The sequence below is a fragment of the Aethalodelphis obliquidens genome, unplaced genomic scaffold, assembly GCF_003676395.1.
Source record: "Aethalodelphis obliquidens isolate GAN/ISIS:26980383/991018 unplaced genomic scaffold, ASM367639v1 scaffold2, whole genome shotgun sequence".
Classification (NCBI taxonomy): Eukaryota; Metazoa; Chordata; class Mammalia; order Artiodactyla; family Delphinidae; genus Aethalodelphis; species Aethalodelphis obliquidens.
This window is the reverse complement of record NW_020837946.1, coordinates 77,450,030-77,463,982: the sequence shown is the minus strand read 5'-3', so window position 1 is coordinate 77,463,982 and position 13,953 is coordinate 77,450,030. Positions and strand designations below refer to the sequence as shown.

Sequence of the window (13,953 nt, the reverse complement as noted above, 5' to 3'; positions counted from 1 at the left end):
GATTGCAGAAGTAGGTACCAAACACAGTGGGAGTGGAGGAAGTGGAGTCAGCAAGAGGTTTTCCCTTTTTAATTTATATGTATTTGTATTGTTTTGACTTCCCCTTCATAGGGGGAAGGGGAAAAAATGGGGCAGAGCAGGAAAAAAATTTTACTTATTTCACCTTTCCTTTGTTGATTCATAAAGTTTTCTCATTTGCTAGGCTTTTGGAAAGATTTACAACAGGAATGAAAAGTGTACATTTGAATGAGACGTTCTCTTCTCCACATTTCCTCTTTAATCAAAAACTATTCCAGTATCCACTGTCACACACACAGATTGAGGAAATAATACTGTATTCTTCTTAAAATTTTTATTTATTTTTTTTGGCTGTGATGGATCTTCATTGTTCCGCATGGACGTCTCACTGCCGTGGCTTCCCTTGCTGTGGAACACGGACTCTAGGCACGCAGGCTTCAGTAGTTGCAGCATGCGGGCTCTAGAGCCCATGGGCTTCAGTAGTTGCGGCACGTGGGCTCCGTAGTTGCGGCGCATGGACTGTAGGGTGCGCAGGCTCAGTAGTTGTGGCTCGCGGGCTCTAGAGCGCAGGCTTAGTAGTTGTAGCGCACGGGCTTAGTTGCTCCGCAGCATGTGGGATCTTCCCGGACCAGGGATCGAACCCATGTCCCCTGCATTGGCAGGCGGATTCTTAACCACTGCGCCACCAGGGAAGTCCCAATACTGTATTTTTAATTTGATTGGAAGACATTTCAGCCTAGGTGGTGTTTTTTTCCTTCTCAACTCTTCTTTTCAAAGCAGGAACTTGTTTTTTATATTGCCCCACTTTAAGATCTAACCAGATGTTATCTTATAATCCTCATCGCTTCCTGGAGAATTTGTGAAGAGAAAACTATAATTATTCCTACCTTATAGCTGCAGAAAGTAAAGTGTTAACTGAAACTGGCCTGATGAGTTTCAGTTTTGATAACTCACATATGATATGGAATATAATAAGAAAACCCAGTAGATAAGTTCTTATCTTCCTTATAATTCTAGTTTTTATAGCATGCTATTCCAAACGTTGTTGCTTATCTACCTCCATTACATTGAAAACTGCTAATCTCCCTTACAATTTATATTATATGACAAAACAGAATAGGAATATTATCCTGTTGCATATTTTAAAATCTGGAAGAATATTTATTGAGGAATTAAGGAAGGGCTAAGAAACTACAGGAATAATGGGAAAGAATTGCATGCTGTTTGTAATATGTTTGCTGTAATTAACCCTTTACCCCATCATGATAGAACTTGTAAAGCAGCTTTCCCAAATGCACCTACACACGAGACCAATGGGAAAAGGTAGTGCTACTCTGAGGGAATTCTTCTGGTCCGCAGTCCAAGAGCAAAGACAACAAAAGATCAGAACTCAGAGCTTTTGGTTCCTAATCTTCTACTTTTTTTGGGGGGGTGGGGTGGGCATTAGCTTTACATTCTTTGCTTATTAGTTTTATTTTTCTTACAAAATTAATTACATGAAATTTTATACTTTAATTACATGAAAAATTATATATAGATACATAATTTATGTACATACTTTCTTGAAACTAAATGGGCTGAAAAAAATTTCTTACTATTCCTCAGCATGTGACAATTTTCTGGCTCATGTAATGTGAAATAACAGACTCATGTGCCTTCCCTAAAACGGGAGCTTTCACCAAGGTGTGTGTTTCTTTTTTCTGCTCAGTGAGAGTCGGAGATGAGCTGAGAGGAGCATAAGGATGCTGAACAACTGAACATATGGGGGCTGCAGAGTGGCTTGGCGGGAGTCGTAATGACATGAGTGACCTTGGGATGCCCCCTAGGTTTACCTTTTCCAGTGCCAATTATAGGCTTCTATTTTTAGTCCTTAAGGATCTGTTAGATTCCTCAATTCCACCCCTTTTCTGTTCACTGCTTCCTGTATCCTAAGGAATGACAGAATTATTAGACCCATTCAATGACTTTGTGCATCGGTCTCTGTTATCTGGATTACAATTAATAAATGGAGAGCATAACCTAGTTTACAGATGGTAGTTCTAACCAAATATTTAATTTTGGCAGTCATACTTGTATAAAAAGTCATACTTGCTATTTGCAATATGTGTTGTTGATGTTTTTTTCCCACGATATCCTCCAATATCTTCCAGATGCTGTTAATTATAGCTGCATTGTGTTTATTTTCTGTCTGATCAGGTGTTGCTTGATGGAACTATGGGTTGAAACAGTTGATAAAATGTATTTTTGAGAAAGCAGAGCTACTGACTTTGGAAGGGGAAAAATGCATAGAACACAAAGGCCTGTCTGTTTAAAAATTCCTAAAATTATACAAGAATGAGCAATTTAACTAGCCATTTATTCTAACATGGTTAACATGAGTAATAACCTCAAAAAATGTCAGAGAAACAACAGCCCTACTTTAAAGAGCACCACATTGGGAAGAGATTCCAAAATCAAAGCAAATTCATAACTTTGCAAGTAATGTATCACATATGGTTGGAAAAGTACACTTGCCAACACACTAGGAGAAAGTGTTCAGTGAAACTTGATGGAGAGGAATAAATTAGTATAAGCCTAACATATTGACTTGTTAAAGCAAAATGAAGACAGCTCTGAGATCTTTCTTCCCCATCCCACCATAGCTCATTAGTAATCGGTAAGTCAGCAAGCCTTATAATAAGATACGAATAACACATCCCTATTTGTCATTCTGTATTTTCAAAGCTAACGCTCAGTCCATGGAAATTCGTTTGTATTCCATTTTCAGTTTCCTTTGTTTGCAAAAACTAACCCATATTAAGGTGCAGATGTATAGTTGGAAGGAGTGAGTTTTGCACATCCATGTATTTGCGTGAATGTGAATTAAGTCTTTAGTGGCATTTCTCTTTTGTTTTAGTTTTGACTTTGAAAGTGTGGAAAGCACTGTGGAGAGCTCAGTGGACAAATCAAAGCCCTGGAGTCGGTCCATCGAGGACCTGCACAGAGGGAGCAACCTGCCTTCCCCCGTGGGCAACAGTGTATCCCGCTCGGGAAGACATCCTGCACTGCGGTGAGTGCCTTGATTCAGGAAAGAGGCAGATATGTCAGGACAGCTTCTGTTGAGGATCCTGGGCCATGTATTGCTGTATCTTGCCACACAGCACTTGTGTTGTCAGTGATTGCAAATGCAGGTTTCTTCGGGAGTTCATGGAATCATCACTGGGGCAATACTCAGTCACTTTCAATAGCTTTCTGCAAATACCACTCCTTCATTCAGCAGAGAAAATAAAATTCTGCTGCCAAATGACACAACAGAGTAGTCTCCATAGGCAGATAAGTTTCTGAAACCAGGAAGATGCTGATATACTGACTTGGACTCTGTTTCCTGGGTAGAGGCAGCACATCGAGATCTGAGGATCTCAAGAACTTGATGCTGTTTAAACCCGACTCCTCTCTTCCCTTCCTCCCGTGATAGCTCAGGTGTGTGTTCTGTGGGATGTGTTCTTAGACATAGGTACAGATTGCTGTAGTGATCATTTTTATTAAGGAGATGCCTTTAAGCAGTGCTCCTTTGGTTGGGTGTGCTCTCCATTGTCAACCTTCTATTTCCTCCTAAGGATTCCTTCTCCTGTCTTTTCTGGCTGAAATACCACCATGCTAAGTTAGGATGGGGGATGAACACCTGGGTGTAATATCACTGAGATTGTTCATTCACTCAGACCTACAATCATTCACTGAAAAATACTTCTGAGCTTCTGTAATTTGCTAGCCACTGTACTCAGAGTTAGTATACATGGGGGGGTAAATCAAAACTCCTGCCCGACAAGACAGAGTTATCATCTAGAGCAAGTTCATAAAGGTTTCTATGTTCCAGGAGTTTAATAAAAATTTTTATTAATAAGCCCCTCATTCCCAAATGTTGCTTACTCTTTGTAGCTTGACAATTTTATCTCGCTTATTTCAGGCTTGATCTGGCAAGTGGACGTTGTTCCTGTCACTATTTAAGATCACCATGGGTGTTGGGTCATTGTAGTAAAGTCCACGTGTCAGGTTGTGATCAGTGAATACGTGGCTTTCAGACCTTTTGTATTTGGTAGCCTTTTTATTACCTCTTGTCCCTTTGACTTGGGTTTTGGTCATGGAAAGTTAAAGTCTTTATCATGAAGTTCAGTTCTGCTCCAGGATTTGATGTTTGAATATGATGCTTCCTATCAAGCATTCAGATTTTCCTTGTTTGGAAATGCCAAAAATATTAATGGCTTTGGAAGGATTCAGTAATAATGAAGAACCATGTTTCAGTTCATCTCACAGTATTTGCAATAGGCCAAAGGCTATATAACCTGCTGGTCTGTGTGAACTTTACATGTGGACAGAGGAATATGTGGGCTGATAGAGAAGTTGAAGGAAGGCCAATTGTGCCTGAAGAATTCCCTAATCACCTTGTAACTCAAATGGAAACTCTTGCCATTAGTTTAGCTATAATTATGTGTAAGGAATTTAATTGACAAAGTACGTTTTAACTTGCTTTCTCCTCATTTCTCAGCTGGAAAGTATCATATATTGGCCAGCTACCATCTTAACCGGAAGTCACTTTTCTGATTAATAACTCATTACACCTATTTTCAAATTACTGAAGACTGTTATTGAGAGTACATTGTTTCTGGTAGAGTGGAAGAGTCGGGAAAATAGGGGAAACATCTCACATCCAAGGAGAGTTATGATCCTGGACCCTGGACAGTACGATATAGGGACATCAATGTCCAGCCTGATTTGCCTCACGGTTGGCTTAAGGTAGATCCTGCTAGAATTCATTTTAAATTGGAAAAAAAAAAAAAAAGAGACCCCAAGTATAGAGAGAAAGACACGATGGAAATGCTGTTTTGAGAAACTTGGGAACCGTTGTGACATTTCTGGTTGGCAGGTGTGCTCGAAGATGACCAATTAAGAAACGAGCGTCACATTCTCTTTTGTGTTTAAACAGTTTCAAGCTCAGGAATGGAACATTTGAAATTCCTTTGGCTCTCTGTCATGGGCTCTCAAGAAAACCAATATGGCAGTAACTTTCATGCCACTTGTTGACTTGAAGCTTGGATTTTTGTTTTTGTTTTTAAATGATGTATATCAGTGATATTCCAGCTCTTGTGTGCATGGATTCTAATTCTGTATTTGGTCATTTGATAGCATCTCTGACTTATAAAAACAGCAATCATAAGTGCAGGTGCACGGTACATGTTGCTTTTCATAGACCCAAAGATTGTTTATGTCTTTTTCTCTTCCTCCTCCTTCTTCTCTCCCCTTTCTTCCTCAGCTGCCTCTACTTTTTGGCTTTCTTTTTGTTGGCCTTCTTTTTCATTCTGCCATCTCATTTCTGATCGTCTTGTCCTCCTGTCTCCTCTTCCTCCGGTTCCATTCATCTCTTGCATCACCGCCAGATTGGTTTCTCTGCCTGAGTATCTTCATTTCAAATGCCACCAGAGCTGCTTCTCTCCCTGTTGCCTCTGGAGTCGCTTCAGTTTACACACTGATGTTGAGGCTTCAAACTGGAAAATCTCATAAGTCATGGGTGAAAATGTCGCCCAAGAGAGCTTATAGTGCATGGCGACAGAGTGTGGCAGCTGCTCTCCGTGTTATAATATGATAACTGCATGGCTTCATGCCATCACTCTACTGGGGTAAAGCCCAGTGCCTTTTAAACTTTGATACACTCTGTTATCATATTATGATTTTTTCCTTTTAAGAATTTGAACCTTTAGGCTATATTGCAGTTTAAATATTATTACAGTTCTTTTTTTTGATGGATAAAAGGATACTAAGTCACGTTCGGTAGAGATGATTTATTCTGGTAGCTTTTTTTGATTAGAATATATTTTCTGTATCCAAATACAGATTTTAGTTCCCTCATCTCTATCTCCAGATAATAATGTAGATTCAGTAATCTTACCCTGTATCACTTAGCAAAAGGGTTGGTTAAACTTGGAGGAAGAAATGAGATGTGAAGAAATTTAAAACACTTTATAGGAACTTCCCTGGTGGCGCAGTGGTTGAGAATTCCCCTGCCAATGCAGGGGATGCGGATTTGGGCCCTGGTCCAGGAAGATCCCATATGCCGCGGAGCAACCAAGCTGTGTGCCACAACTGCTGAGCCTGCACTCTAGAGCCCACGAGCCACAAATACTGAGCCCGCATGCCACAGCTACTGAAGCCCACATGCCTGGAACCTGTGCTCCGCAACAAGAGAAGCCACCGCAATGAGAAGCCCGTGCACCGCAATGAAGAGTGGCCCCGACTCTCCACAGCTGGAGAAGGCCTGCACGCAGCAATGAAAGACCCAGTGCAGCCAAAAATAAAAATAAATACATTAAAAAAAGCATACACTTTATAAATGGGGCTTGATTAAAGAAAAGGAAAAACGCTCTGTTTTTAAACGAAATTCGAATGGTGCACACTCTCCTCTTCATATTTAGACTTCATTTTTTAGCTATTTAAAATAGATGATTAAGTATTTTATGACATGACACTCACCTGGAGTTGTATCAACTATTAGATTCTGTATTATCATAAATTTGTCAGGTTGGCAGTTGTAAAAAATGTTTGTTGGTGCAGTAGAAACCTGGATTGTGCTGTTTCATAAGCTTAGAGTCTGGTGTACCTTCAGTTAAGATAGATTTCTGTTAACGTGTCTACAGATCTAGCTAAATTAAATGATGCTGTATATGCATATATGTGCACACTAGATTTCTGAAGACACGGGTTGCATTAATTCAGATGCAAGAGAAAGTAATTTTTGTTTTTTAAGAATGTCATGGTTAATGCTATTAGGCTTAAGTAAGCAGTGCCGTAGATAATAAATCAGTGTTCCAAATTTTAAAGGAAAAGGGCGGAGCACTAAAAGCCTGGAGGAAGGGATCAGATATAAACTGGGACTTTGGGTGATGGCCAGAGTTGCTCCTCAGGGTAAGGAAAGGCTGCTCCAGGTAGAGGTAAAGTGAATGAGCATACGATGAGCAAAACCTTACATCAAAGATCAGACATGTTTGGGAAAGAGGGGAGAACCTGTCATTTCTGGTGCAGAGGGGTGGAGGGCTGTCTAATGGAGAGATTGGGTCATAGACATACCAAGCTGGGTAGACCTTGTATGCCATCCGAACTGACCTTCCCACTGTGGTGAGGAAACCAAGATCTACGTTTCCTTTAATATATTAACTCTTACTTATATTTCTTTCTAAGATTTCCTAGAACAAATTTCATTGCTTTTCCTGAAATTATTATCTTAATGGAGTGGCATCTCTTGAACAGTCATCATCTATTTAGCACTTATATACTTAGTGGGTTTACATGAAGAGTTCAAGTTTACATCCTTGTTTACACATTTTAATGCAGTAATCCCATTCTTGGCAATGTTTTTCATAGGAGTAATTTTTAAAAATTATTTTAAAATGGGCACAAAGATATTGGTAGCATTGATATAATTTTTATTGGGGAAAATAGCTTTCGTTGAGTGTCCACTGTGTACCAGGCACTGTCCTGAGAGCCTTCTGTGATTATTCACTGCTGACAATGGCTCTATGAGATAGATAGCTGTTACTATTACTATCCCTATGAGGAAACCGAGGCCTCTAGTGGTTAAGCCACTTGCCTGGGATCAAACAGTGAGTGAAGGAGGTAGGATTTGAAGTGAGGTGCCCTGACTCAAACTGTCACACCATGTGATCCTGCCTGTATATTCACAGGATGATTTTTTCCCCCATAAATATTATTGTTTTAATATCAGCGTGTCCACATGGAGTTATGTTAAGTTGTACCGTGCAGGAGAGGATTTGCTAATCCTTCCCAGGAGATGTGCCTTTTTCTACTTTATCCAAAGGTGCCAAATGCTCTAGTGGAGACCATGATCAATGTGTTGGAATATTTATAATTATTAGAAGATAAGGTCATATAGAAACATGAAGAATGTTTCCTAAATGAATGACAAGAGTAAGATGGAAAGTTCTCTGTTAATATAGTTTTATTTTCACCTATTTGCAATGGGAAGGCATTGAAAGGAAAGTTTATTAAATGAAGATAGTGACTTTTTACGGAAGGGGAGATTATGAATAAACTTTTTTCTTTTCAGGTTTTTGTTCAACTCTTTTTGTTGATGAGGCACTTGAGGCCCAGCTTGAAGACCTTGTTCTCTAAGACCTAAGGAATTAGGTGCTGCAGACCTATTTCCATGTCTGGCCCATATGGCTCATTGGCCTTCACTGCAATAGATACTTCTGTTCAAAGCAGTTTTCTTGATCTCTTTGTAACAGTGATCCTATTTAAACATATGGAAACACCAGCTCTGTACCAGTTTGCTTATAAAGTAAGTGGTATCTTGAAAGAGTTGAGTTCTTTTAAGTTCTTACAAGTTTTTATTTCAGCAGGAGCATTTTACCTTGAGTTTTAATTGTTGGGGGTAGAAGATCACCTAACCTCTTAAACTGTTATAATATCACATTAAATATATCTTCGGGGGCTTCCCTGGTGGCACAGTGATTGAGAGTCCGCCTGCCGATGCAGGGGACACGGGTTCGTGCCCCAGTCCGGAAAGATCCCACATGCCGCAGAGCGGCTGGGCCCGTGAGCCATGGCCACTGAGCCTGCGTGTCCGGAGCCTGTGCTCCGCAACGGGAGAGGCCACAACAGTGAGACGCTCGCGTGCCGCAAAAAAAAAAAAAAAAAAATCTTCGAATTCTATAGTTAGAAGCCAAAGCACTTTCTATGTTGATTCCCAACAAGGAGGCTGAACTCAATTTTGTTCATTTTCCAGCTTCTATAAATTAAGAATGTAATTTCTGAAACAATCATTATTCTCTTTTCTCTTCCTTCTTCTCCCCCCAAATTCTATAAAATCAACTCAGACCTTTTACAGTTGTCATGACTGAGAGTTGTAATCTGTATTCTATTCTACGTTTATTCAGTTTCCTTAACTTTGTTTATGCTAATATTTCCCTATGGATCTTGAAGAATTTACCCTAGCTGCCAATTTAAAGGGGAAACTCTACAAAGAAAAATATATTTAAACAGTTATTTTCAAGGCTTGAATTCTCTCTGTTCACCAGATGAGATGGCAGGTGCTGATTAAAATTTTCATTAACACTTACTTTAGAAGGAGAGAAAATACTACAAAGGAGTGGAAGAAAAAAGAACAATGAGATGATCATTATAGCCAACACCTGAGTTTTATTTCTGAGGAAGGAGAACTGTTGAAGACATTCCTTAACCTGCTAGACTGTTGACCTGAAGATCAAAGGTCGCAGAAAATGCAGTACCCAGTACCCATCTATAAAATAAAGACTTTCTAAAGTCCTAGACTTTCCAAAAATAATCTGTAACTACAAATTGTCACTTTGCCTTTTCAGCACATTTGTAAGCAGAAACAAGTCGAAAGTGTTAGGTTGTTGTGTTTCAGATTTGTGCATTTCTTTTTTATTTGGTGTTGTAAACTGAGAAAATTGTACTTGGGTTAAGAGTGCACATTCCACATTCTCAGCTTGGAACTTATATTAAGGGCCTTGCTTATGAAAATGGTGACAGCTTTAATTGTAGCTTGTGGGTGCACCATACCGGCAGATTTGCCAGACATTTCCCACTGTGAGAAAGACTGATTCACTTGTTCCACCTCTTTATTGGGTCTTTTCTGTGATAGAAAACTGACTAGAAGAGGCTATGTGGAAATGGAAAAACAAGTCACCTGGCCAGGGCATTGTTGGGTTCTGTCTCACAGATTCTCAGATCAGATCTAGGACCTGCCTCATAGGTTGTGAGGTTAAATTAACAATTCCTATAAAGAACCTGGTGCAACAGTGAGTAGTCAGTAAATAACTACACAGAATTGAGGAAAATACTAAAGATGACTCAGCAAATTCCTACAGGCGTGGTCTAGTGTATTCATCTGCAAGATTTATTGCATACTTAATATGTGAAGGGTGCTTTGTCAAGTGCTGAGGATACAGAAGGATACATGGAATAATATGTTTGTACATGATTCATGACTGATAAAAGAATTTTTCATACTTACATCATTATATCATCATGAAATCTTGGGGAGGTGTTCAAGAGTTATTAGCCCCATTTTACAGATGAGGAGGCTCAGAGAAGTTATCCATAGGTAGTAAGTGATAGAGCCAGGATTTATAATCAAAGTCTTCTGACTTCTTTCCACTTTGTCAGTGTCTTTATATACGATTTGATTGAGAAGCATGTGTGTTCACGCACATACGCACTAACACGTGTTAAGTATCACTTGTGTATAACCAGAACTAATGATATGGAACCTTAGAGGCTAGAGTGAACAGTCAAACCTAGGGAAGAGTCGTGACTTGGTCTGCATGTGAAACAACATGAGGAAGGCTGGGAGGAGTGGGTAGGAGAGGGGAGAGGAAGGGAGAGTGGTATGAGCAGTGGGTCAGTGGTGAGACTGCGTGGTTTGTTTAGGAAACAGTGAATAGGTGAGTCTGGCTGGAAGTAGCATAGAGCCAGTTTATGTACTGCATTGAAGGCCAGGCAGTGGAATTGTCATTTTAGCTCATCGACAATATTTTATTGAAGATTTACGAAAAGAAGGGCCAAATTTGGATGAACATAGAAATATTTCTTTTGAAAAGTCACAGGAGTTAGATGGTTTCCTTGGACACTTCTCACCTAGGGTCATATCCTGATTAATTAGCCACTCCATAGCAAATGCCTTTGACAAAAGGAATATAATTGAAAATCAGAAAATTCAGACTATTGACCCTCCATTCATGTGATGGAGTCTGTTGATTCACTGATTCCATTCAGAAAGCATGTAATGAGACCTTTTGACTTACAGGTTGTGTTCTAGCTATCACCTGGTCCTCTAACAGGAAATACAGATCAACAGAAAATTTCAGTAACTGATTTAAAAGAAAAAAGGTTCATAAGGAGTTTTGTGTACTCACCCCCCCATGTCTCTGTTTCTGTCTTTGTCTCTCTGTTTCCCCTCCTCCTTCACCCCCACTTTGAACTATCTGGGTTCTACTCTTTCAGCTCTGTTTCTTTTGGCTGTAGAGACAGAAAAGTGCTTGGCTCATTTTTTTTTTTTTTTTTTAGCATCAAGTATTTTATGAGTTTAATTGATAGAAAAAATATGCCCAGGTGATGTCATGTCTGAACGGTAAGGGAGAGGAAACCTAAAACCCCAAATCTTGGTAAAGTTCTATTAGCCAGACCTTGGAACCATAAAAGACTATTACAGTTATGCCAAACGATGTGACATACTTAATTGGCGTTGCATTCTGTTGGGCCGAACCCTTACATTAGCTTCCAGGGGAGTTCTAATTTATCTATTTATAGGTAGATATTAGTTTAATTTCTGAATAGTTAGACCTTTGAAGACACTTTTGGTAAGAGGCAAAAATATATACCTTGTCTTTTTCCTGTTGCCATTTGGACCTAGATATTACAAATCCCACAAATGTTGGCATGGAGACTCCACAGAATATTTTTGAAAACCTTTTTGCTGGACTCTGGGAAAACCTGGTTAGGTCAGTTCAGGAAACATTCCTTTCAAGGTTTTGCAGTAATATACTGTCCTTGGATAATACAGGCTCAGAGGGAGAGGCAGACATATAGAAAACTCACATATAAGAATATGTCTAGAAATAAGGATATGTTGTGAAGATAATAGATGGGTGATCAGACTTTTTTTTAAGGCATCACTGGGTGATCAGTGGCTTCCGTTTGGTGTTGACTAAGAGCTTGGTGCTTTGCAGATGTAGATCTCTAAACAAATCCAGGATTTGATCACATCTAGCTTTTCGTCAGGAGTAGGTCTTTCTCCTGTACATCCAGAATTATCATAGACATGTTACTTATCATTCATTCTTATGTTATCACCCATTGTTATTTTTTTTTAAGCATACTGCTTTTATTTTTTATTATTTTGTTGTGGTAAGAACCCTTACCATGAGATCTACCCTCTTCACAATTTTTAAGTGTATAACACATTGTTGTCGACTATAGGCAAGATGTTATACAGCAGATCTCTAGAACTTACTTACCTTGCATAACTGAAACTTTATACCTTTAACTCCCCACTTTTCCCTCTCTTAAGCCCCTGGCAACCACCATTCTACTCTCTGCTTCAGTGAGGTTGACTGTTTCAGATATGTCATATAAATACAATCATGCAGCATTTGTCCTTCTGTGATTGGCTTATTTCACATAGAGTAATGTCCTCAAGGTTCAGCTGTGTTATTACATATTGCAGGATTTCCTTTAATTGAAGGCTGAATAATATTCCAGTGTATGTATTTACCACAGTTTCTTTTTCTTTTTGTAACTTTAAATTTTGATATCATTGAAAACTTAAAAAAAAACAACAATAGTACAATGATCCCCTTATGCTCTTTACACAGATTCAACAATTGCGTTAACATTTTGTACCTAAATTTACTCTACCATTTGCACATTTGCTTTGTAAACATACACACCTTTTAACCATTTGAGAATAAGTTACAGAGTCATGCCCTTTTATACCTAATTATTTTAGTGTAGGTACCCTAAGAACAAATATACCTACACTAAAATTATTATTTTAGTTACAATTTTAGTTATAACATGCTCTTAAATAACCATGGTATAATTATTAAAATCAGAACTTTTACATATTGACACAATTTTTAGTTCAGTTTCTTTAGTTTCATCAATTATCCCAGTCTGTTTCATAACATTTTTTTCAAATTCTGTCCAGAATCTAACACAAGGATCATTTATTGTGCTTAGCTGTGTCTGTGTAGCGTCCTTTAACTTGGAACAGTTCCTTACCCTTTCTTAGTTCCCCGACCAGGGACTGAACCCGGGCCATGGCAGTGAAAGCGCTGAGTCCTAACCACTGGACCACCAGGGAATTGGCAACCCTTTCTTTTTCATGACTTTAATATTGTGTGTGTATGTGAATATGTAAGTTAGTTTAATTTTTTATTGAGTTATAATTGTTGTATAACATCGTGTAAGTTTAAGTTGTACAATGTGTTGATTTGATATATTTGTACATTGCAATGATTACTACCATAGCATCAGCTAAAACTCCTATCACACCACATCATTGCTATTTTTTTAAACCATATTTTATCTATATTTATCCATTCATCTGTTGATGGACATTATGTTGTTTCTACATCTTGACTTCTGTGAATAATGCTACAAGGAATAGGTGAGTGCAGATACCTCTTCAAGATTCTGGTCTCAGTTCTTTTAGATAAATACCCAGAAGTGGGATTGCTGGATCATTACATATAGAAGTTCTACTTTTGTTTGAGGAACCTCCATACTGTTTTCCATAGTGGTTGTACAACTTGCATTCCCACCAACAGTGTGCATGAGTTCTAATTTATACACATTCTTGTTGACACTTGTTTTTCTTGTCTTTTTTGATAATGGCCATCTGAGAGGTGTGAGGTGCTGCCTCATTGTGGTTTTGACTTGCATTTCCCTGATGATTAGTGAGCATTTTTAATATACCTGTTGGCCATTTGTATGTATTCTCTGGAGAAATGTCTGTTCAAGTCCTTTGCCATTCTTTAATTAGATGATTTTTGTTTGTTTCTGCTATTGATTTGTGGGAGTTTCTTGTACATTCTGGATATTAAGCCCTTATCAGGTATTTGGTTTGCAAATATTTTCTCCCATTCCACAGGTTACCTTCTCATTCTGTCTCCTTTACTGTGCAGAAGCTTTTTCATTTTGTGTAGTCCCACTTGTCTGTTACATTCCTAAACCTAAGGAACTAGTTCAGAGTTACTATAGCTTTCTTTTAGATTCTCTTACAATGAATGGTGGTTTAAGCATAGCAAAACATGGCTCTAACCAGAACTCCAATGAACATTGTATGTAATTCAGGCTATGAATAGGTACCTGGCAAGAGAAGTTCCTGTGTATTTAATCTGTGGTCAAGCAGATCCAAGAGAG

General features: G+C 38.7%; 1 protein-coding gene across 4 annotated transcripts in view; it reads left to right on the top strand.

Annotated features, from left to right (window-relative positions):
• The window catches only part of FMNL2 (formin like 2), a 304,003-nt gene that overhangs the window by 214,590 nt on the left and 75,460 nt on the right, over nucleotides 1-13,953 (top strand). For all 4 annotated transcript variants that reach the window (XM_027131197.1, XM_027131206.1, XM_027131213.1 and 1 more), the window contains exon 6: nucleotides 2,915-3,067. In XM_027131197.1, coding sequence (XP_026986998.1) covers nucleotides 2,915-3,067 — 153 coding nt within the window. The remainder of the gene's footprint in view (nucleotides 1-2,914; nucleotides 3,068-13,953) is intronic.